This window comes from Petaurus breviceps, unplaced genomic scaffold, assembly GCF_028583685.1.
Source record: "Petaurus breviceps papuanus isolate PSGF00001 unplaced genomic scaffold, PetGlider_PUasm1.0 90919, whole genome shotgun sequence".
NCBI lineage: Eukaryota > Metazoa > Chordata > Mammalia > Diprotodontia > Petauridae > Petaurus > Petaurus breviceps.
Window position 1 is genome coordinate 9899848 of NW_027187378.1, and position 21627 is coordinate 9921474.

Here is a 21627-nt window from a genome sequence, read left to right on the forward strand (position 1 = left end):
TCCAAACTTCATATGATTCTGACACCACTGTCCTAGACCCTTTCAGGGGGTCCATGAGGCCAAAACTATTTTTTATAATAATACTAGGATGATTCAATTTCTAATATTGTAAATATAGATATAAACTATAGAAAAAAAAGCTCCTCAGGATGTCCTCAATAATTTTTGAATGTCAAGGGTTCCTGATATACCAAAAAGTTTAAGAACTACTCTTCTCCTTTTGTTGAGAAGATTTCATTAAGGTGGAAAAAAGATAGACAAGAAGGGTCAAAGACAGGACTAGAACCCTGATCGTCTAACAACCATGAAATAAAAGAAAAGAACAAGTTTGCTCATGTGAGCCTGCTAATGTAAAGGTTGTTAAAGAAACTATCCCATAAGGAAGGCTATTTGTTGATGCAAAACACAGTGTAGATGTATTTCACCCTAAGGCAGGCCTAGAATACTAAATTAAAGCATACTCATTCCATATAAAAATAATGTTAGTTTCCAAAAACAAGCTCCCTTATTTTCCATAAGAATGTCCATCTACATAGCACTGCTGGCACTGAAAATCCTTTTAATGGAAAAGAATGGATTATTTTCCCCCCATCCTTCCCCCAAGAACTTCAGTTGCAGCAAAGCAATTCTATGCCTTCTAATAATTCCTTGCTGATCATACTTGATACTTACGTTCAGGGCTTCTATCTGGGCTCCCAGAAACACTTTTCATCACTCTGACATAGGTTATTAGATTATAAATATTTCACTACTGTGCAAATGAGTGGGTTAATTACTCTTCCCTTCAAAATAATTTTTTAAATATTTCCTGAAATCACAAGCCCAAATGAATTTAGAACAAGATTTTTTAAAGCCCCACAAAGAAAATTAATTACATTTACCATTCTTTCTGTTGTGCGTGATAGTGAAACAATAGACTATAACATATGACCTTGTCAATTCCTTTAGCTAAAATGCAATTGTCTTGTCAGCTGCTAATTATTTTTAGCTAAAGCAATAATCCGTTTAAGAACATTTACTCAGTATTATTATACATTCTGGAATTTTTAAAGGGAGGCTTGCGAATGTTAATAGTGAAGATTTTATTTTGTACTATGAATATAAAAATGGAGCTTTAGAAGCAATATGAACAACAATAGAAAGATTAGAAATAATAGGTTCATTTATTTAGAGGTGAAAGGGCCCTCAGAGACCATCTGTCCCAAATCCCTCATTCTAAGAAAACTGAGGTCCCAAGAGGTTAAATTACTTGCTGAGATCACTGATGAATCCAATAAACCTCCCTTAGTTTTGCATAAAATCCTGTCTTATTCTATGCATTTTTATTTAATTCAAATTCAGTTCAAGTATTTATCAAGCACCTAGATGCTGAGAAGACAAAAAAAAAAAGCAGTCCCAACCCTCAGGGACCTCACATTAATTGTGGTGGTTGTTGTTGTTCAGTCGTTTCTGACTCTGTGTCCCCATTTGGGGTTTTCTTGGCAAAGATACTGGAATGGTTTGCCATTATTTCTCCAGTTCATTTGACAGATGAGGAAACTGAGACAAACAAGGTTGAGTGACTTGCCCAGGGTCACACTGCTAGTAAGTATCTGAGGTCGGATTTGAACTCTAGCCACTGTGCCTCCTCGCTGCCCCCAGCTTACAATCATTCTACTACAAATAAATCAGTCCATGTTGCACACAGTGCACTGAGAATGTTTGACTTGCTTATTCCCTTACTATTAATAAGTGAGGAATTTCTAAATATGTTATGAAAATATGGTGAAGCACTTTGCCCAGTGTCTCAAAAGCCTCCCAACAATATACTCAATTCATATTACTATCAGTTGAAGGCTTGTAAGTCTTCACGTTGAGGTGAAAATACATCTGCCACAAATACATTCTGGAGGTTAGAATGCTTTTATTGAATGCAAAAAGAGTCAAATGATGAAAGTTAACTTTTTTTTTCAATCTGGAAACAAGACAATGATAATTCTTGAAATATAATACCTGAAACAATCATGCTAGAAAAGAGCATTCCTCAGTAAGTATAAATATTATTTGACAGTAACTTCATTGAATAGATGTAAAAATATTTATGTTCCATTTCTTGTAAGTAGGAAAATTTATATTCACCAAAGCCACTATAAATTGCTAGAGGAATTACTCAAAGAATTTTAATTTTAGGACTAAAGCTCCTTTGGAGACTACAGAGGTATCAACTGTCATCTTGCACAAAATACACAATTCCTTATTTCATCATTCACTCTAAAATAAAGTACCTCACACAAAGACTTTCTGAACATATTTTCTACTTTAGATTTGGGTCATTTATGAGCTTTTGTCTCCTGGTTTCTTCCTGTTTGTCTTTTCTATCATTGTTTCTACAATCACTGCTGTTTCTTCATAAGTCTGAATTCGGTCAGTTGAAAATTTCTCAATGGATTCTACCACCTCTACCTTCTCATAGGTCATGGATCCATGGGGGCCTTTCTCTAGCAGCCCTTTATCTGCTCCCTCAGAAGCTTTTTCTTTCTTGATCTTCTGTGAATGGCCTGCAGGCTGTCCATTTGGACCGTGTATGATGACTGGACAGGGCTTCACAGTCCCCTTATCTTTTGGAATGTCATCTATTTTTTCTTCCACCTTCCTCTCATCTCCATTTTTGCTTTCATTCTTTCCATCTCCAGGACGTTCTTGATCTTTGTATCCATCATCGTGTTCCTCTGGTTCATCTTCTCCATTTGGGCATGGGGGTTCAGGTAGCTCAGGTATCGGCTCCACGTCATCGCCATCACATATCTGGTCAATAGAAACAACAATCCCACCTTTTGCTGGGATGGATGAGGAACAAAAGTCCGGGTCTACGTAGCTGGCATCCCCTGTAACAAGTACATGACGCCCTTTGGTATAAAGATCAGAATGAGGCTCGGGTTCTTTGTCACTTCTCACTCTCTCCTTAATAATATTACACATTTTACCAAAGGCTTTGCTTAACCGTGCACCATCTGGCACATCCTCTGGGTCTACTTCCAGTTTTAGTGTCCCTGGTTCTTCATGCCTTACTTCCAGCTTTGATGGGTGCTCATCTTGAAGCTGCACTTGGTCTTTGCCTTCCCCAGATTTTTTGGCCAGTTGGTCTTCTAAAGTATCATCTGATTTGTCTTTAGCTGTAATCTCCTTTTTCCTTGAAGCTTTCTTTGGTAGACCTTTTTGTCTTGGTTTTACTGTTGTTATATCCTGAATAGCCCGGGTGATATCTTAAAAAAAAGAAAATCACTAGTTTGAATGTCACCATATTAAAAAATATAAATATGTTCCATTTGAAAATAATCTAAAACAAATATTTTGGGACAAAAACTAAAGTAAGTAGCTTACTATATTTTCCTAGGATCTAGCATTAAGGAGTAGAAATACCTACTCAAGTTCTTCATCTGGGATCTATGAACTTTTTCAAATATTTTGATAACCAAATTTCAGCATAATAGGTTTCCTTTGAAATTCTATTATTCTATTTTATGCATTTAAAAACATTCATAGTCTTCACCAGGTAGCCATTGGGGTCCATGATGCAAAAAAGGTTCAGAATCCCTGATCTAGTCCAAATCCTTCATTTTACAGATAAGGAAACTGAGATTCAGGAAAGTGAAATGATTTAGTCCCAAGTCTCACTGTTAGTAATAAGCAGAATTAGAGTATGAACCCAGGTCCTCTGACCTCATATCCTATATTCTTTCCACAGATCACAATGCCATGAAATTATAATGTTGGAAGGGAGAGTAAGGGGACATGCCTTTAGCATATATTTTAGAGTGTACTGTATTTTTCTGATTAGAAAATTTGTCAATTTTGTTATCAAAACTTCAAGCATTGTTGATTTGTGCATATTACATTGCATTAATGTATGAATTTTAGATATTAGTAAAATAAGTTACCCCCACTAAAAAGGTTGTATCTCTGCATTTTCCATAGAACTGACTTTTTGTAAATTAGAATTATACTTTTTAGGTCAATAGAAAATTTCCCTGGGAGCAACATGTTCATTTACTTTTTGGAGGTACATGAACTCAGGCACAAGGGTACCATTTAGGAAATTATTTGGATTGTCTTTAGTCTCAAAAATGGCACTATTGGCAATGTTGCTATCCATCTGTGAAAGTGGAATTGAAAAGTCCAAGGTATCAACAATAATCTTTCACTGAATTTCATATAGAGATTTTATACTGCTTTGTAGGTATAACTTCTTTTCCATTAAGGGAGATGAAGTTTCATCACCTGGTATACTTGGTAAATTTACCTACCCACAAGATCTATAAGATTGCCTAAAGACAGAGAGGATTATGGCTTATGTGATCAAACTCAATTTCCAGAGTGACTGCATCTTCTCCCTTATGTTTCTGCTCAAAGTTAGTCTCTTTGTTACTAGCTTGCTTCATGTAGTCTAATTAAAAGTCTTTTGCCAACATTCCTTTTTTTTAGCATGCCTTAAAAAAAGGTGGGGGAAAGGGACACAAAGATTATATTAGAGAGCAAGGAAGTTATGGTGACCAGTAAGGTTTGCTACAATCTGATTCCAAAAAGTCATATGATTTCTAGAGACACCGTATCCTCAAACCCTTCAGAACTTAATGCAGCCTTCATTGAAAAACACTGCAAGAGAAGCCCTACCGTTAGAAATTATCAGCATTACCATATTCTCTTTCCTTCTAAAATATTCTATTCATTCAAACTCTAAGTGGTTTGATTTCTGATTGTGCATCCTTACTCTGCACAGAACTGTTTTGGTTTATGTCTGTAGTGTTTTAAGTAAAATGTCCAACTATTTAGTGTTACAGACATCTTCATTACTGCCATTCTAAGCAGATTCCTCACTGAGAAGCATCACCAAGAAGTAAAATAATGTCATTTTGCCCTGATGTTAGGCTCCATTAAATCATACCAATAAAACAAAATTGTCTTTTGTAAGATAGGCCAGGTTTGAGAGCAAAACCTATTTCTACTGCATTTTGAAGAAAGGTAATACACTGCAACCACATATTTCCCTTAGCATCTTGAATTAAATAGTTCTTGATATAATCTACCTCTCATTCAGAATGACATCTGGGCCCCTCTCAGTGTAAATTACAGTCATTTATTTAGCACCCACTGCGTACTGGATGTGAGGGAGGAAAGCAACACACTCATATCTGACATGCTCCCTTAATGATAACATTTTTTAGAAGGAATGAAAGGACATGCAGATAACAAGATTTCTCCTCACTTCCCTAAAGATGAAAGATTTTGTTTTGATAGAGAGGAAGGTAGCAAAGTATTACCTTTTCTGCTGGAAGGCAGATTGTAAGAAGCTTGGTAGCTCTGAGTAAAAAGTGTAATCGGTGTTCCCACTATAGCAGAATTCAGTCTAACAAAGCCAAACAGAAGGAATTTCCACAGTTATTTCTTCAATTAGTAATAATACTTTAAAAAAACAGAGAGCAAGATTGACTCTTTAAGCAAAATAAAGATATGGTCTCTATATCAAATTAGTCATGTCACTGGTAATTTCAAGTAGATATTTGATTTAATAATGACAATAATAGTATACCCATATTTGTTATATCAAGATTGTAATCCATCTATAATTTAGTAGGTAAATATAAAAAGTTACCTGTGACTGTGAGATTAAGGGACATGCCTAGAATTTCAATGTGAAAAGTAACACTTAAATTTAAAAAAAAAAAACATTCTGCCACACAAGGCAGCCTCTCATAATATATGGAAGGCAGGATTGCAAGATAGGGCCTCTGATCAGTGTGAGTCTTCCCTCTTCCCCCATTCCAGGGCACAAAAGGGCACCTTCCATGGTGTTGGACAGGTGTCATGACCCCTTGCTAGATAATACCCACCTTGCTGGGAGGACACAGTGAATTGTCCACTCAAAGAGTAATGACCAAGGCTGAAAACACTAACTTCTCAGAATCACTAATTCCTGACCCATGCTCATAAAAGTCACTCTACTAGCATTTATCAAGCATCCACTGTGTACTGAGCACTGGGTGAAGCACTGGGAATATAAAATAAAGAGGAAAAAAACTAGTCCCCAATTTCAAGGATCTCACAGTCTAATGGGGGAGAAAACACACAAATAACTGCAAAAACAAACTAAACAAACTGGAGGTAGTCTCAGGAGGCAGTAAGGTTAAGGAAGACTAGGAAAGGCTTCTTACAAAATGTGGAACTTGCACTGAACCTTGAAGAAAACCAGGGAAGCCATGAGGTAGGAATGAGGAGGGAGAGAGTTCCAGGCATTAGGGGCAGCCAATAGACATGCATGGAATTGGGAAACAGAGTGTCTTGTTCCAGAAACAACTAGGACAGTATTGTTGGATTGTATAGTAAGTGGAGGAGAGTGAGATGTAAAAAGAATGAAAAGGTAGAAGCAGCCAAGTTATAAAGGGCTTTAAAAGCCAAACAGGGGGTTTTATATTTTATCTAGCAGGTAATAAGGAGCCACTGGAGTTGACTGAATATGGGGGTAACAATCACTGGAAAAGAGTCCCCAGAGACATATGGGTGACTCTTTTTACACTATAGAAAAGACGAAAGTCTACACCACCCCACACCTACTCTGAGTCACCTATCAGCAAAAAGTAGCTCCGGTCACTGGAAAAGATCCACCCCCTATAATTTTATCAAGTAGCATGGCTAGCAAGGTAGACAAAGTTATCAGAAGTTCTCCTGATCAACTTCCCATTACAAATACATGTTGTTTTTATAGCAAATAGCCAATGTTTGGGTCTCTCCACTCTGTATTACATTTTCTCAACATTAAGAAGTTATAAAATAAGCATCTTTTTTTTAAAGCAATCAGGGTTAAGTAACTTGCTCAAGGTTACACGGCCAGTTATTTCTGGGTGTGGTGCTGAGTATCTGAGGCCAGATTTGATCCAGGTCATCCCGACACTGGAGCCGGTGCTCTTACTCGCTGAGCCACCTGGCCGCCCCAAAATAAGCATCTTTTTTAAGGCAAAGGGAAACCAGCTATGTTTCTTTGCAGTACTTTCCCAAAGCCTTGGTGACATCTTAACATTCTTTCAAGTCCTATTACTTTCAGCATTACGTACACTGCTTCCTCCACAATATAAGCTCACTAGTCACAATTACCAGAAAAAATGTTACAGCGACCAAAGGGAAAGAAAATGTAAGGATGTTCTGGGCTCTTAAATATTCAGTGCCACAGCCATAACTATTGAGCTAAAGAAAAAAACCTGCTTCTTGTGAGGTTTTCTGGCAGTATTTTTTTTCCTTCCTTCACTGCATCATGGCACCAAGAAAAAATATCTATTTCAAGTCAAAGAATGATGCCTTAATATAGAATGTCACAGCTAAAGTCCCAGCCCTAGGTCTTGCCATGCTGTGTGGAGAAGTCAGGATTCTCAAAGGCTTTGCCAGAGGATCAAAAGTGAAGGCGGGAAGGTTTTGTGTAGATGACCAGTCACAAAGCAGCTCTCTTTGAGCACTGGGCTACCTAAATTTTAGAGACCTACCGCCAGAAGGTTGTCCAGTGGCTAATGGTTTTTGGAGAAAGAGCAGAGCAAATTAAGAAGATGGTCTATGAAGGTATGGAGGGGTTACATGAGTCTGCATCAGTACTGAGGGTAACCACACTGATGAAATTATACTTCTTTTGAAGTACAGAAGTAAGCTATGTCAGGCAGCTAGGTGGCAAAATAGATAAACAGCCCTGGAGTCAGAAATACCTGAGTTGAAATCCTACTTCAGACACTTATTAGCTGTGTGACCCCTGGGCAAGTCACTTAACTTCTGTCTGCCTCAGTTTCCTCATCTGTAAAATGGGGATAATAATAGCACCTACCTCCCAGGGTTATTGTTGTGAGGATCAAAGGGTTTTGCAAACCTAAAAGTACTGTATAAATGCTAGCTACTAATGTTGTTGTTGTCTTGATGAAGAACTACACAAAGACTTTTCATCTCTGGAAGCAAGAGGGGTAACTGGAAGTAGGGTGTTAGGAGGACCAGTCACTCAGTGACCGAAATTGGGACTAGGGTTTATTGAAGGAGCTGTTGGTTGGATTTTCCTCCATACCCTGCTAGCTTTCTCCATCTCAGGAATATAGGACACTGGGACTGAGAGAGAGGTTTTATGGGAACCCAGATCCTGATTCTCCCTTGACCAGGGAAGATCTGATTTAAAAAACTGGAAAAATAAAACAACCCAACAGAGGTTCCCATGAAATAGCTGTCAAAGTTTCAGGAGCTAGGAGGAAAAGTTGTAATTATTGCTGCTAAGAGGGTAAATCAATCCAGAATATATGGAGACTTGAATTTTCTGCATAAACCTTCAGACTTTGATATATCAGCCCTACATAATAAGCAATAAAACTTCCCTAAGAGGTTCCTAATACCATAATTATTAACAACTTGTGACCTCTCAGCCTTTACAGCATTTAATAACAGACCGAGATCTATTAGAACAATAGTTTTAGACAAAGATCCTCCAGAAAGCTATGTGACTAGACTGAGGAGTTGATTTACTGTTGTTAACAGGATTGGACCTTCTTTTATTCAATTTAATGGACCCTCCCCCACCTCAATGACCCTCAAATCTGACGTAAAGCTTGGCATGCAAAAGATGCAATGTTCTATCCAACTTTCAGAGACAAATGAGGATCAGGACACAGATATTACAGCAAGGGGAAAGGTGATAAAATATTGTCCAGTTAGACCAGCTAGACCAGTTAGAGAGTAGGATAGAGGAAAGATATTTTTAAGATTTTTTGCTTTATTTTATTTTCTTGGGACCAGGTCAGAGGATATATTTTGGGAGAGGGGGGGGCTAGAGAAACAGTCTAAACATAAGACATACACACACACACACACACAACCTCATTATAAATAAGCAAAAGAAACCCTAAAAGAGGTGCCAACTATTTCTTATCTACAGTAATTCCATCTAGGGAAGCTTCTGTTTATGTCTCTTTAAGGTTGTTATGTAGGGACACCTAGGTGGTGCAGTAGATAGACTATTGGCCCTAAATCAGGAGAACCTGAGTTCAAATCCACCCTCATTGACTTAGTAGCTGTATGACCCTGGGCAAGTCACTTAACCATGATTAGTTCTCCCCCCTCCAAAAAAAAAGTAAAATTATTGTGTGAAATTATATTCTCCATTTATGGAAGTCATTTTTGAAGCATTTATATTTTTGTACTGCACCAGAAATTTCCCTGAAAGTTCCTGTTCTTAAGTCCTCATTCAATAATTGTGTCTTAAATTGTATATGTTTTACTGAGTAAGATTCCGTCTACAAAGTACATTCAACTGGCCACCTGCTTCAAGACCCCAAGAATTACTAGCAAGAGAGGTAATCTCTTCCTTGGGCAGTCTTTTGACTTCTAGCCACAAGAAAGCCCAATTCCAGGTTGTGTTAGAAACAACCAAGTTTAGGGATTGTCATAGAATGTTTGTAATAACATATGTAAAGCGCTTTGTGAATCGTAAAGCCCAATAGAAATGTGAACTCTGTGTGTGTGTGTGTGTGTGTGTGTGTGTACAAAGCACAGGTTCATAAAACTAGAAATGAAAGAAACCTCAGAAGTTTTCTAGTTCAACCTCCCCATTTTATAAATCAGAAAACTTAAGCTCAGATTAAGTACCTAAGTGCCCTAGGCATAGCTGTCAAGGTGAGGGAAAAGCCTGATTCTTGTTGGTTTGATCAGGCTAAACAACTTGCCCGAAGTGGTACAGGTGGTAAGTGGCAAAGCCAGGACTTGAACCCACATCCTCTGACTACAGATGTGGCATTCTTTCCACCTCACTAAATCAATTCTCTGTTAGAAGGGCCTTGGGAGCATGGAAAAATCTCGACTTCTCAGCATCACATGCCCTGAGAGAGAGCATTCAGGTATCTTCCCATGCTAGAAGAACAGTTCACTCTTTTCTGGAGGGAAAGATAAGCCAACCCCTGGGATTGTCACATGTCCTAGTGATGTCACATGGAACATTACCAATCTCTGATATTCCTCCTGGTGCCATGGCATCATAAGAATTTTCTTGACCTTCTGGGAAGAGATAGTATGACCCTGAAGCCTTATCTTTCTTAGACCTAGAGTTCTTGCTAATTAGAGGGTCCATCCTTTGACTCACTTCTTAAAGAGGCCTATTCACTGAATGGGTGTTACCTCACTCTAAGTGAGTACATGAAAAGGCCGTAGCCTAAAAGGGCCAGGGTCTCCCACTGCGTCCTGGGTCATCTCCAGTCATCCTGATAAATATCTAGTCACTGGATCTAGGTGGTTTTGGAGGAGAAAATGAAGCTGGAGACCTTGCACAGCCCTCCCTCACTCAAACCAAAGTCAACTGCAAGTCATGTCACCATTTCCCTGATGCCATGGTCCTCTTCAAAAACAAAGGACAAACACCACCACCATCTTGCTTATGAGTGAGGTTCTGCCCTTCTTATCACCTCCCAGAAGAACTGAGCCCACCTTCCAAGTACATTAAGTTTAAATCTGATGGGGCAAAAGTTCTTAAAAAGAATAGCGTATTTCAAGTTCAACTAAAATGTACATTTTTACATGTGTTACTTTATTTACTTCCCTTCCCCCACCAAAAATACCACATCTGGAATCAGTCTTTACTTCAAAAGAGCTGTGATTTCTTTAGTCTAGATATTCTCTACACCAACACAGTTTACAACTCTTCCATGCTGTAGGGGACAATTTTATGAGCTGCTATTATTAAAAAAATTCATGACATTCTACTCTCCGAACTTAATTAGGAGGGTCCTTGTATAGCAGTTCATCATGGGGTCCATATTCCAAACCTTTCCAGCTTGATAAGTCCTGAGAAAACTTGTTCTCAATGGACATATCCCCCCCAAACCATTATTATAATGAGAAATCAGACATTGAATAAAGGATCTGGAACCAAGAATATTTTTCAATAATCAATATTAACAGACTAACTACAGATTGTGCTTAGTGATAAATGAGTTTAAATTTAAGGTCATATTTGGCAAGAACATGGCAAAAGCAAGCACCCAAATCAATATGACCATTTTGCAAAGCAGTTTGAAATTTTGCAAATGAAGTGATTAATATGTCCATATCTTTGACCCAGGGATTCTACTACTAGACTTAGACCCCAAAGAGGCCATTAATAAGAAGAAAGTTCCCATATATATCAAAATATTGGTAGCAACATTTTTTTGAGATAGCAAAGAATTATAAACCAAGTGGTTGTCTATCAGTTGAGGGAGGAGGGAATGTCTAAACAAACTGTCACAAATTCATGTAATGAAATATTACTGTGCTATAAGAAATGACATGATAGAGAAACATGGAAAGATTTATATGAACTAATGCAGAGTGAAATTAGTAGATCCAAGGAAACAATATAAATAACAGCTACAACAACAAAAATGGAAAGAACCACCACAAAATAATCAAAAGCAGGTGTTGAAAAATTAGACAGAACAAGCATGACTCCAAAGAAGAAAGATGAAAAGATAACCTAGCCCACACTTTTGAAGAGGTGGAGAGTCCATTGATATAGTACATAGCACATATTTTCAAATTTTTCTATTTACTTATCAGATTTCGCTGGTTTCTTTTCTCCTTTTTTTTATTTAGAAATACTATTTCAGGGGCAGCTAGGTGGTGCAGTGAATAGAGCACCAGCCTTGGAGTCAGGAGGACTTGAGTTCAAATCTGGCCTCAGACACTTAATACAAAAACTAGCCACGTTACCTTGGACAAGTCACTTAACCCCAACTGCCCTCCAAAAAGCAAAAAGAAAAGAAATATTCTGAGAGGGAGAGAGATCCTGAGAAAAATTTTGATGATTTAAAAAAAAATCAATTTAAAATGTTATTTAAAAAAGAAAAAGAACAAAAACAAGTTCCCCAAATAATACATAAAGGATTTGGAGTCTACAGAAAGACCCCTGACCCTGACAGAATCCTCTGATCAGGTTATCCTCATGGGCCAGACTTTAAAACATACATATGTCAGGGTGGCTTGATGGTGCAGTGAATAGAGCACCAGCCCTGAAGTCAGGAGGACCTGAGTTCAAATTCGGCCTCAAACCCTTAACACTTACTAGCTGTGTGACCTTGGGCAAGTCACTTAACCCCAACTGCCCTACCTTTCCCCCTCCAAAAAGCCCCCCCCAAAAAACACATATGTCAAAGCACAAAGTTAAAAGGGTTATCTCTTGATCTCTTCAGAGATTTGCCTGCCTAATTCCCCTTGTAAGAGCCAAAGTTCTCCCAAAACAATAAGCTCCAGGATGACGAAAAATGAAAAGCTCCCTTTCCAAGGTCTGGCACCACTGTACCTGTTATCTTCATTCTCAATGATGCGCTTGTACCGCTCCAATTCATTTTCCAGTGACTGCTGGTATATTGCCAACTGGCGGCAGTCATTAGTATACTTTTCCAGCATTCTTTCTGCATCTTCAATCTCTTTCCTCAGAGTTTCAATCTGCTCATTGTAAAGTTGAATCTCATCATCATAACTCTCTTGGGTGTTTTTAATAGTTTGTTCCAAGGACACGGTCTGTCGAATAAAGACACAAACATAGAGGAAAAAAAACATTTTACTGTGTTCACTTAATATACATTTTTTTTTCCATGAGCAAGCCCAGGCTTAGGAAAAAAAAAATATTTTACAAATACATATACGTATACATATGTGTATGTATTTATGTGTTTCCACATGTGTGTATATACATGAGTGTGAATATAATTCAAAACATCCGCCTCAGCTTTCTTTTTGACATCCATTCTGCTGATACACACTTCTAAGACTAATCTCCTAGGACCATGCCATTGGTAATTTAATACATTTAGCTTTGAACACTTGCCCTGATTTGAACACTCTCCTGATTAGTGAGTACTTGAGCCCAAACTCACATAGCCCTCTTGTCTTCTTAACATTTTGTTCTGCTACCATACCTATACCCTCCCCCTCAATCCCCTGCCCTCCCTCCCCTCAAAACATACACCGCTTTCTTTTATACTGAGAAATCCTAATCAGATCAATACTGCTATTGTTAACTGGCTTATCAATCAACTTCCCTATGGCTCTATTCACTCTCCTTGTGACATATCAGATCAGAATGCCCTCAAAATTCCTCTATTTGTTTTATCTCTCCATATAAGAATGTAAACTTATTGAGAGTAAGAATGTCTGTCTTTAAATGTATATTCCCAGTGCTTAACACAGTACTTGGTATGTAATAAGCACTTAAATGCTTTTTCATTTATTCTTTGAAACATTTGGGATTTTGTCAGTATGGATAATCTCTTCCCTGATGTAGACTTGAAGTTTGAGTCCCAGACAGAGTCATAATTAGGAATTTCTGTGCCTGAGGCAAATATTACAAACTGCACCCAGATTAAGCAAAACAAAAGAGGTACACAGATGTGGGGGTTTGAGAGAGCAGAAGAGCATACCTTGACGAGAAGTTAGAAACCCCAAGACACCGGTACAAGGCTTTTACACAAGGAAGGAAAGCAGAGCTGGGCAGGGGAAGAAATTCACACCATCTTGCAAATTCCTATTTTAAATAACTATTCTTTCTAATTAGGCATGAAGCTCCAATTTACCCTCCACATGCCTGCCAACATGATTTTGCTAAAGAGTAGGTCTGACCATGACACCACTCTACTCAATAAACTCCAGTATTTCTCTTTTACTTCTAGGAGCAAATAAAAACTCCTCTTCATGAGCTGTCCATTTCCTCTGTCTGCATGCTTCTTACACTACTTCCTTCCACAAACTCTACCATCCAGGCATACTATCCTTCTTGCTGGTCTTCACACACAATATCCCATCTCTATGACATCGCATTAGCTCTCCCCATACCTGGAATTCTTCCCTTCCTAATCTTAACTTCTTAGAATCCCTGTCTTCCTTCAAGACTTAACTTAAGCACCACCTTCTTCAGGAGGCCCTTCCTAGTCCCAACTGCTGGCATCTTCCTCTCAGATCTATTTTGTTGTCCAGTCATGTCCAACTCTTCATGACCTCTAAGAACATCACACACCAATACCGTCCGTGAGGTTTTCTTGGCAAAGATACCAGAGTGGTTTGTCCTTTCCTTCTCCGGTGCATTAAAGTTAACAAAGGTTAAGTGACTTGACTAGGGTCACACAACTAGTAAGACCCTGAGACCATATTTTAACTCAGGTCTTCCTGACTCTAGGCCCAGCAGTTTATCTACAGAGTCACCTAACTGCTTCTATGTTGTATATTCCTTTTATATACCTATATATGGGCATATAAATATAACTACATATACTTATGTAGGTATTTATAAAAATACCTGTTGACAGGTACATGCTATTTCCCCATTCAAATATAATCTCCTTGAAGGCTTGAACTATTTTTGTCTTTCTTTGTAATCCCAATAATTTATCACAATGCCTGGCATTGAGTAAACTTAACAAATGCTGATTGATTGATTGATTTTTATACTGCTGAAGGATTACAAATTATGTCAGAGCCTTTTAAAGATTTTGCCCTGGCCAAAAAAAAAAAAAAAAAGAAAGAAAGAAAAAGAAAACTCTGGTCACCCCATCCTAGTTATTGCTCTCATCCCAGTTCTGACTGTGGGCAAATCTCTTTATCTCTCTGAATTTCAATGCCCCTGCCTGTAAAATGGATACAGGGAAAGGGGATAGGGAGAAAATAATACTTGCACTAGCTACCTAACTTTTTGAAATAAGTACTTTTTGAACCTTAAAGCACTAGAGAAAAGAGAACTATTAATGGAAATATTGGCTCACACAATCACTCAGGCCAAATAACAATTACAGACAAGAAAAATTAAGGGGAAATAAATGTTCTATTTAATTGACTTTACTACCAACATAGTAGCTACAACCTGCAAATTTCCTCATATGAAGAACTCAACAAAATGTTTATTGCCTGGCACATTTTTGGTATTTATATCTACAAGGCTGATATTTTAATACTTCAGTCTTTCCTCTATGTCTTGTTCCCTCATCTGGCAGACAGACAGAGCTCCCATAGTTTCCATGACATATCATTCTGGTCAATATTCATAGCATTGTCCCTGTCTAGAAGAGATGCATACAAGCTCAGATGTGCCCTGGGAGAAAATAATCTAACAAAGAAAAATTCAAAATTTCAAATTGAAATGAGTGTATCATCCAAGCTGGATCTGCATGTGCAAATTACCTCATTGTAATCATAAATGGATTCAGCATATTACCTTTAAATAAACTTACAAAAAGTGAACATATACACAATTTTTCAGACATGCTGTTGTTCAGCCATTTTTCAGTTGTGTTAGACACTTCATGACCCCATTTGAGGTTTTCTTGGCAAAGATACTAGAATGATTTGCCATTTCCTTCTCCAACTCATTTTATAGATGAGGAAACTGGGGCAAATAGGGCCTTGCCAAGGTCACACAGCCAGTAAGTACCTAAAGCCAGATTTGAACTCAGGAAGATAAGTCTTCCCAATTCCAAGCCCAATACTCTACCCACTATATCACCTAGCTGCCCTTTACAGGCACACATTTATTGCACAAAGTGAAGTACACATGTACTCAAATTTCAGACAATACATACTAACTTTTTGTGTCAGAGGACTCACTATCCTTTTTTTTGAGGTGGGGAAGAAGGAGAAGAGTGCAAAGGGAAGAGTTCTGGACTTATAATTCATCAGGGTAGAAATGTAAAAGTGAGAAAGTGCCTGTGTTAATGTAGGTCTTCAACTGTCCTTCAGTTTATAGTCAGAGAATTGCCTGAGGTCGTGAAAGGAAACTCAGCCAGAATGTGTCAGAGTCAGGACTTGAACCCAGGTCAATCAGACTCCAAATCTAGTTCTCTGTTGACTAAGCCACGCTGCTTCATAGTACAATGTCCTGACAAAATCTTACATGCTGCAAAGGAAATGCTTCCATGGAACAGAAGGACTTGAAAGACAGCCTGGGGACTTGCTCAAGGAACATAAGACTCGAAAAGCAGGAATTATTCCTCAGCATAAGAGAAACATGAAGTCAAGCTTTTCATCTCATCTATAAATTGAGGAGGTTGGATAGGTGATCTCTGAGGTCCCTCCTGCCTTTCAATCTACAATCCTATGATCTCTGTTTAGAGCTCAGAGAAACAGACAACTTAGAAGGTTGTCTCCAGCAGGGCACAGCAAGCAAAGAGCAGGCTGTGCCCCCTCCCTCATTCCCCCACAAACCAGAGTCGGCCTTGGGGACAACTGAATCAGTGGTGACCACTTCTGGAGGTCTCGTCTCCCACAGACAGGAACGGGGCTGGACAACTGGACAGAAAGAGATTACAAGGAACACTTAGCAAACACTGGATGCAGAACTTTATTGCATTGACCACATGGGGATCCAGGTCACAAGCTTGGGTTGCAGTCCCAGGGAGAAGAGGAGCATTGATACACTAGAGCATGTAGTTTCAGGGGAGCATGTGGCTGCACTGGTTACAGTTCCAGGGTAGAAAAGAAAGCTAGTGGTTACTCACATACAAGAGCACAGGCCAGAACAGTAACCACAGCTCTCCTTAGATCATACCACCCTGAAAGAAATGAAAACTTACAGGTCCACAGAATTAGCATTAAAACCAGGAGCACAAAAACTTGAGGCTTGGGGAGAGTGCCTCCTCTACCCCAGGAACAGAGCCCAACTTTAACATAAAGTCAAAAGTCAAGAAATAGACTGAGTAAATGAGCACATAAAAAAAGGGACTTGACCTTAGAAAGTTACTGTGGTGACAGGAAAGATCAAAACACAAACTCAGAAGAAGACAACAATGTCAAAACAGCTACCTGTGAAGCCTCAAAGAAAAATGTGATTTGGTATCAGGCCCAAAAAAAGAATTCCAGGAATGGCTCAAAAAGGATTATAAAAGTCAAATAAGAGAAGTAGAATACAAATTGGGGAAAGAAATGAAAGTGATGCAAGAGAATAATGAAAAAAGTCAACCATCTGGTAAAGGAAGCACAAAAAAATGGGAAAAGATGTACAAAAAAATCACTGAAGAAAGCAAGTTCTTAAACAATAGGATTTGGCAAATTGAAAAGGAGGTAGGAAAGCTCACTGAAGAAAATAATTCCTTAAAAATTAGAATTGGGCAAGTGGAAGCTAATGACTCCATGAGACATTGAGAAACAATAAAACAAAATCAAAAGAATGAAAAGAGAAAAAGATATGAAATTACTCATGGGAAAAACTACTTACCTGGAAAATAGATCAAGGAGAGACAATTTAATAATTATTGGACTACCTGAAAGCCATGATCAAAAAAAGAAAAGAGTCTAGACATCATCTTTCAAGAAATCACTAAGGAAAACTTCCATGATATCCTAGAACCAGAATGTAAAATAGAAATTGAAAGAATCCACCAATCACCCCCTGAAATAGATCAAAAAATGGAATGTAATAAAAAAGAGCTACAAAAAAACAAACAAGTAACGAAATTTATCTGGAAGAACAAAAGATCAAGAATATCAAGGGAATTAATGAAAAAAAAATGTGGGGCAGCTAGGTGGCACAGTGAATAGAGCACCGGCCCTGGAGTCAGGAGAACCTGGGTTCAAATCTGGGCTCAGGCACTTAACACACACACACACACACACACACAACTAGCTTGTGACCTTGGGCAAGTCACTTAACCCCAATTGCCCTCCAAAAAGCAAAAAAAAAAAAAAAAGGAAAAATGTGAAGGAAGGTGGCCTAGCCATATCAGACCTCAAATTGTATAACAAAACAGTATTCATCAAAAACAATCTGATACTGGCTAAGAAATAGATTAGTGGATCAAGGAAGAGATTGGGTACACAATACATAGTAGATAATGACCGTAGTAATCTAGGGTTTGATAAATGGAAAAATCCCAGATTTAAGGACAAGAACTCACTATTTGACAAAAACTGCTTAGAAAAGTGGAAAGCAGTTTGGCAGAAATTAGGTATAGAGCAAAATCTCACACCATATACCAAGAAAAGGTCAAAATGGGTACATGACTTAGACATAAAGCAAATTACGGGAGTATGGGAAAGTTCACCTTTCAAATCTATGGATAAGGGAAGAATATCTGCTCAAACTAGAGAACATTACAGGATGTAAAATGGATAATTCTGATTGCATTAAATTAAAAGAGTTTATACAGGGGTATAAAGGTTAGGTGGCTCAGTGAATAGAGTACTAGCCCTTGAGTCAGGAGGACCTGAGTTCAAATCTGGCCTCAGACACTTAACACTAGCCATGTGACCTTGGGCAAGTCACTTAACCCCAACTGCCCTGCCTTCCCCCCTGCAAAAAAAAAAAAACAACAACAACAACAAAAACTAAAAGTGGTTGTACAAATTAAACCAATATAGTCAAGATTAGAAGGATGGCAGAAAAGGGGAATGGATGTAATTTATAGTAAGTTTCTCTTATAAAGGCCTCATTTATGAAATACGTAGAGAACTGAGTCAAATTTATATGAATGTGAATGATTCCCCTCAAAGGGCTATAAATATTTGATTATAGTTTGTGAAAAGTGTAAAAGAATACTGAAGGTTATCATTTAAATAATATCCCCCTTTTGCAGAGATGAGAGGTTGTACAATGTACATATTTTCAGTATACTGATTTTTTTTTTGCTCTCCTTTTGTTTTAATCTTTAGAAAATATTATTTATGGAGCAGCTAAGTGACGCAGTGAGTAAAGCGCTAGCTGAAGAATCAGGAGGACCCGAGTTTGGTTCTGGCCTCAGACACTTAACATCCATACAAAAAAACTAGCCGTGTAACCTTGGGCAAGTTACTTAACCCCAATTGCCCTCCAAAAGGCAAAAATATATATTATTTATTATCTGAAGAGATTCTGTAGCAGGGAGGGGGAAGTTACTAGGGAAATTATTGGTGATATAAAAAAATTTATTTTAAAAAAATAAACAATATTTTTCTCTTTAAGTATTTTGGTGGGAAACTAGGCAACTTAAAGTTTCAGATGCTAACTTTAGTAGGACTTAGAGCACCTGCTGGAGGAAAGCAATGGGAAATAAAGGGAAGGAGGAAATCATAAATGTGAATGGTATAAATTCACCCATAATTGATAATAACACAATAGATTAGAAAGGAGAATCCAACAATATGTTGTTTAAAAAAACACACTTGAAACATATTTACATAGAGTTAAAATAAAAGTCCGGAGCAAAATCTAATATGCTTCAGTGAAAGTAAAGAATCCAGAACTCTGATCAATTCACTGACCAGCAATGATTACAAAGGACCAACAATGAAGCATAGTACTTACCTCCTCAGAGAGAACTGATGGACTCAGAGCACAGAACGAAACATAGATTTTTGGACACGGCTGAGAGGAGAATTTGTCTTGCTTGAATATGAATATAAGCAGGAGGGTACTAAAGTCAGCTCTAAATTAAATTTTCAGTGCAAGCACTTACACCTCAAAAAACAGCAAGTGCTCCAAACCAGGGCTTGATTTATCATTTTACTTACTCTCTAGATTTTATAAAGTGACAGAGAAAATGTTACTAATGTATATTAAGCTTAAAATTTCTTTTTTTTTTTTTAGAGTTGGTTGTTAAACATTTGACCTAGAGCTCCTGGTTACAAAAGTTTTGTTTTTCTTTTTTTTTCCAGTAGGGGCAGGAGCAGGAAGGGGAAAAACACTTAATAATGGGGAGGAGGAGGGAGAAAGAAAAATAAGAGATATTTTTAAAAAGCACATGCCCAAATAAAGCAGCGACCAACCTTGGTGGCTGAAAGTAGATAATAAAATATACTCTCCTTTTTGCTAGATAAGGTAAGGTATTCTAGGAGTCTAATGCTGGACTTCCATGATGAATATGATAGCAGATGTCATTATTTGCCAGTCAGTTTTTCTTAACTGTTTTAATTTGTTAACAGGGAAGTTTCTGTGACAGGTAAGGGGAGATATTGGGAATTAACTTCAGTATAAAAAACAAAAGGCAGCAATTGAACTATTTTTTTAAGTGTTAGACTTGTGGATCAGAGAACCTAGATACAAATCTAGTTCATTACTTCATTTTCCACTCAGCTGCCCTTTGTTGGACTTTTCCATAATGCCCCCAGAAACCTCATCATCAGAAACCTCTTTAACAACATCAGCCTTGGCACTTACACCTCAACAGCAGCCTCTGCCCTTCTGAATGGAGGGTGAGCCCCACTGAAGAACAGCATCGGGGCCTTCCATCTCTCCATGTCCCTCATGGCTACACTCTTGGATTTCTCCATCGTTTGGGGCTCCTCTTCCCTCCTTTTCAGCTTCTTTTTATGTGTTTTCTTCCCTCGTTAGATAGTAAGTTCCTTGAGGGCAAGAACTGTCTGTCTTTATTGCATTTAGAACAGCACTTAACACAGTGCCTGGCCCATATTGGATGCTTAATAAACATTCATTGACCGATTGACTTACCATGTGACCTTAGCCAAAAAGTCATCTAACATCTCTGGAACCCCCTTGCTTTTTATTTTAACAAATTTTTTTCAATTAACAAGCATTTTATAAGACGCTCCCAGTTTCTCCCCACTGCTGAAGAAAAGGGAAAGAAAAACAAGACGCTTGCAACAAATAGATATGGTTAAGTAAAACAGATTTCCACATTGGCCACGTCCTAAAAAACTGCATCACATTGTGCATATTCAATCCATCATCTCTTCTGCAGAAGGTGAAAAGCATTCTTCATCACTGGTGATCCGGAATCATTATTGGTCATTGCATTGATCAGAGTGCTTAAATCTTTCAACATCTTTTCATTTTTACAATGTTATTAAAAAATGAGGAGACTGGGGACTAAATGACCTCTTAAGAGCTTTTTCACTTCCAAACCCGTATCTACTACATGACATGCTTCATTAATATGTAGCTTTGCTGAAACCTACCACAAGGTGGCGCCAGATCACCTAGTGAAAAATTATTTTTGTGAGACAAAGCATTTCAAACCAAGCTAGTAGGGGCAGCCAGGTATCTCAGCGAGTAACAGCACCAGCTCCAGTGTCAGGATGACCTGGGAATCAAATCTGGGCTCAGACACTTAGCACCCACCCAGAAACACCTGGCCGTGTAACCTTGAGCAAGTTACTTAACCTGGATTGCTTTAAAAAAAAAAATAAGCAAACCAAGCTAGTGACTTGATTACAATATCAAAAGCCTCAGCTGATCTTTCTCTTCCTACCGTGTAACTTCTCTGACACTGACTCTATCAGATGGTGCTATTTTGGCAGTAAAAGTATTTGCTACCCTGCTTAGTTTTGCACCTTTTCTAAGTTCTGCTTATTTTTGCAACATTTCAGTCCTTATTCCTCACTGGTTCCTCTGCCTTTCTTTAATTCCCATAGAGATCTAATTGTTCATACATACATGTATGTATGTATATGTGTGTACGTATACATGTACATATATGTGAACTCACATGTATACACATATAGTTCATAATATAGAATGTTTAGTGTCTGTGGGTCCATAAATACCATAGAGATCCAATCATTCATCTATAGATATGTGTATGTGTATGCATATACATACATACACACATGTAGATAGACAGACGGACAGACAGATAGAGATAGGCAGACAGACAGACAGACAGACAGACAGACAGACAGACAGACAGACAG

General features: G+C 38.1%; 1 protein-coding gene across 1 annotated transcript in view; it reads right to left on the minus strand.

The window, feature by feature from the left end:
• Window positions 1–1883: 1883 nt before the first annotated feature.
• Window positions 1884–21627, minus strand: part of BFSP1 (beaded filament structural protein 1) — a 57166-nt gene continuing 37422 nt past the window's right edge. Inside the window, exons 6-8 of the mRNA XM_069075456.1 lie at window positions 12320–12540; window positions 5298–5383; window positions 1884–3242 (exon numbers count right to left, since the gene is read on the minus strand). Coding sequence (XP_068931557.1) covers window positions 2314–3242; window positions 5298–5383; window positions 12320–12540 — 1236 coding nt within the window. The 3' untranslated portion in view covers window positions 1884–2313. The remainder of the gene's footprint in view (window positions 3243–5297; window positions 5384–12319; window positions 12541–21627) is intronic.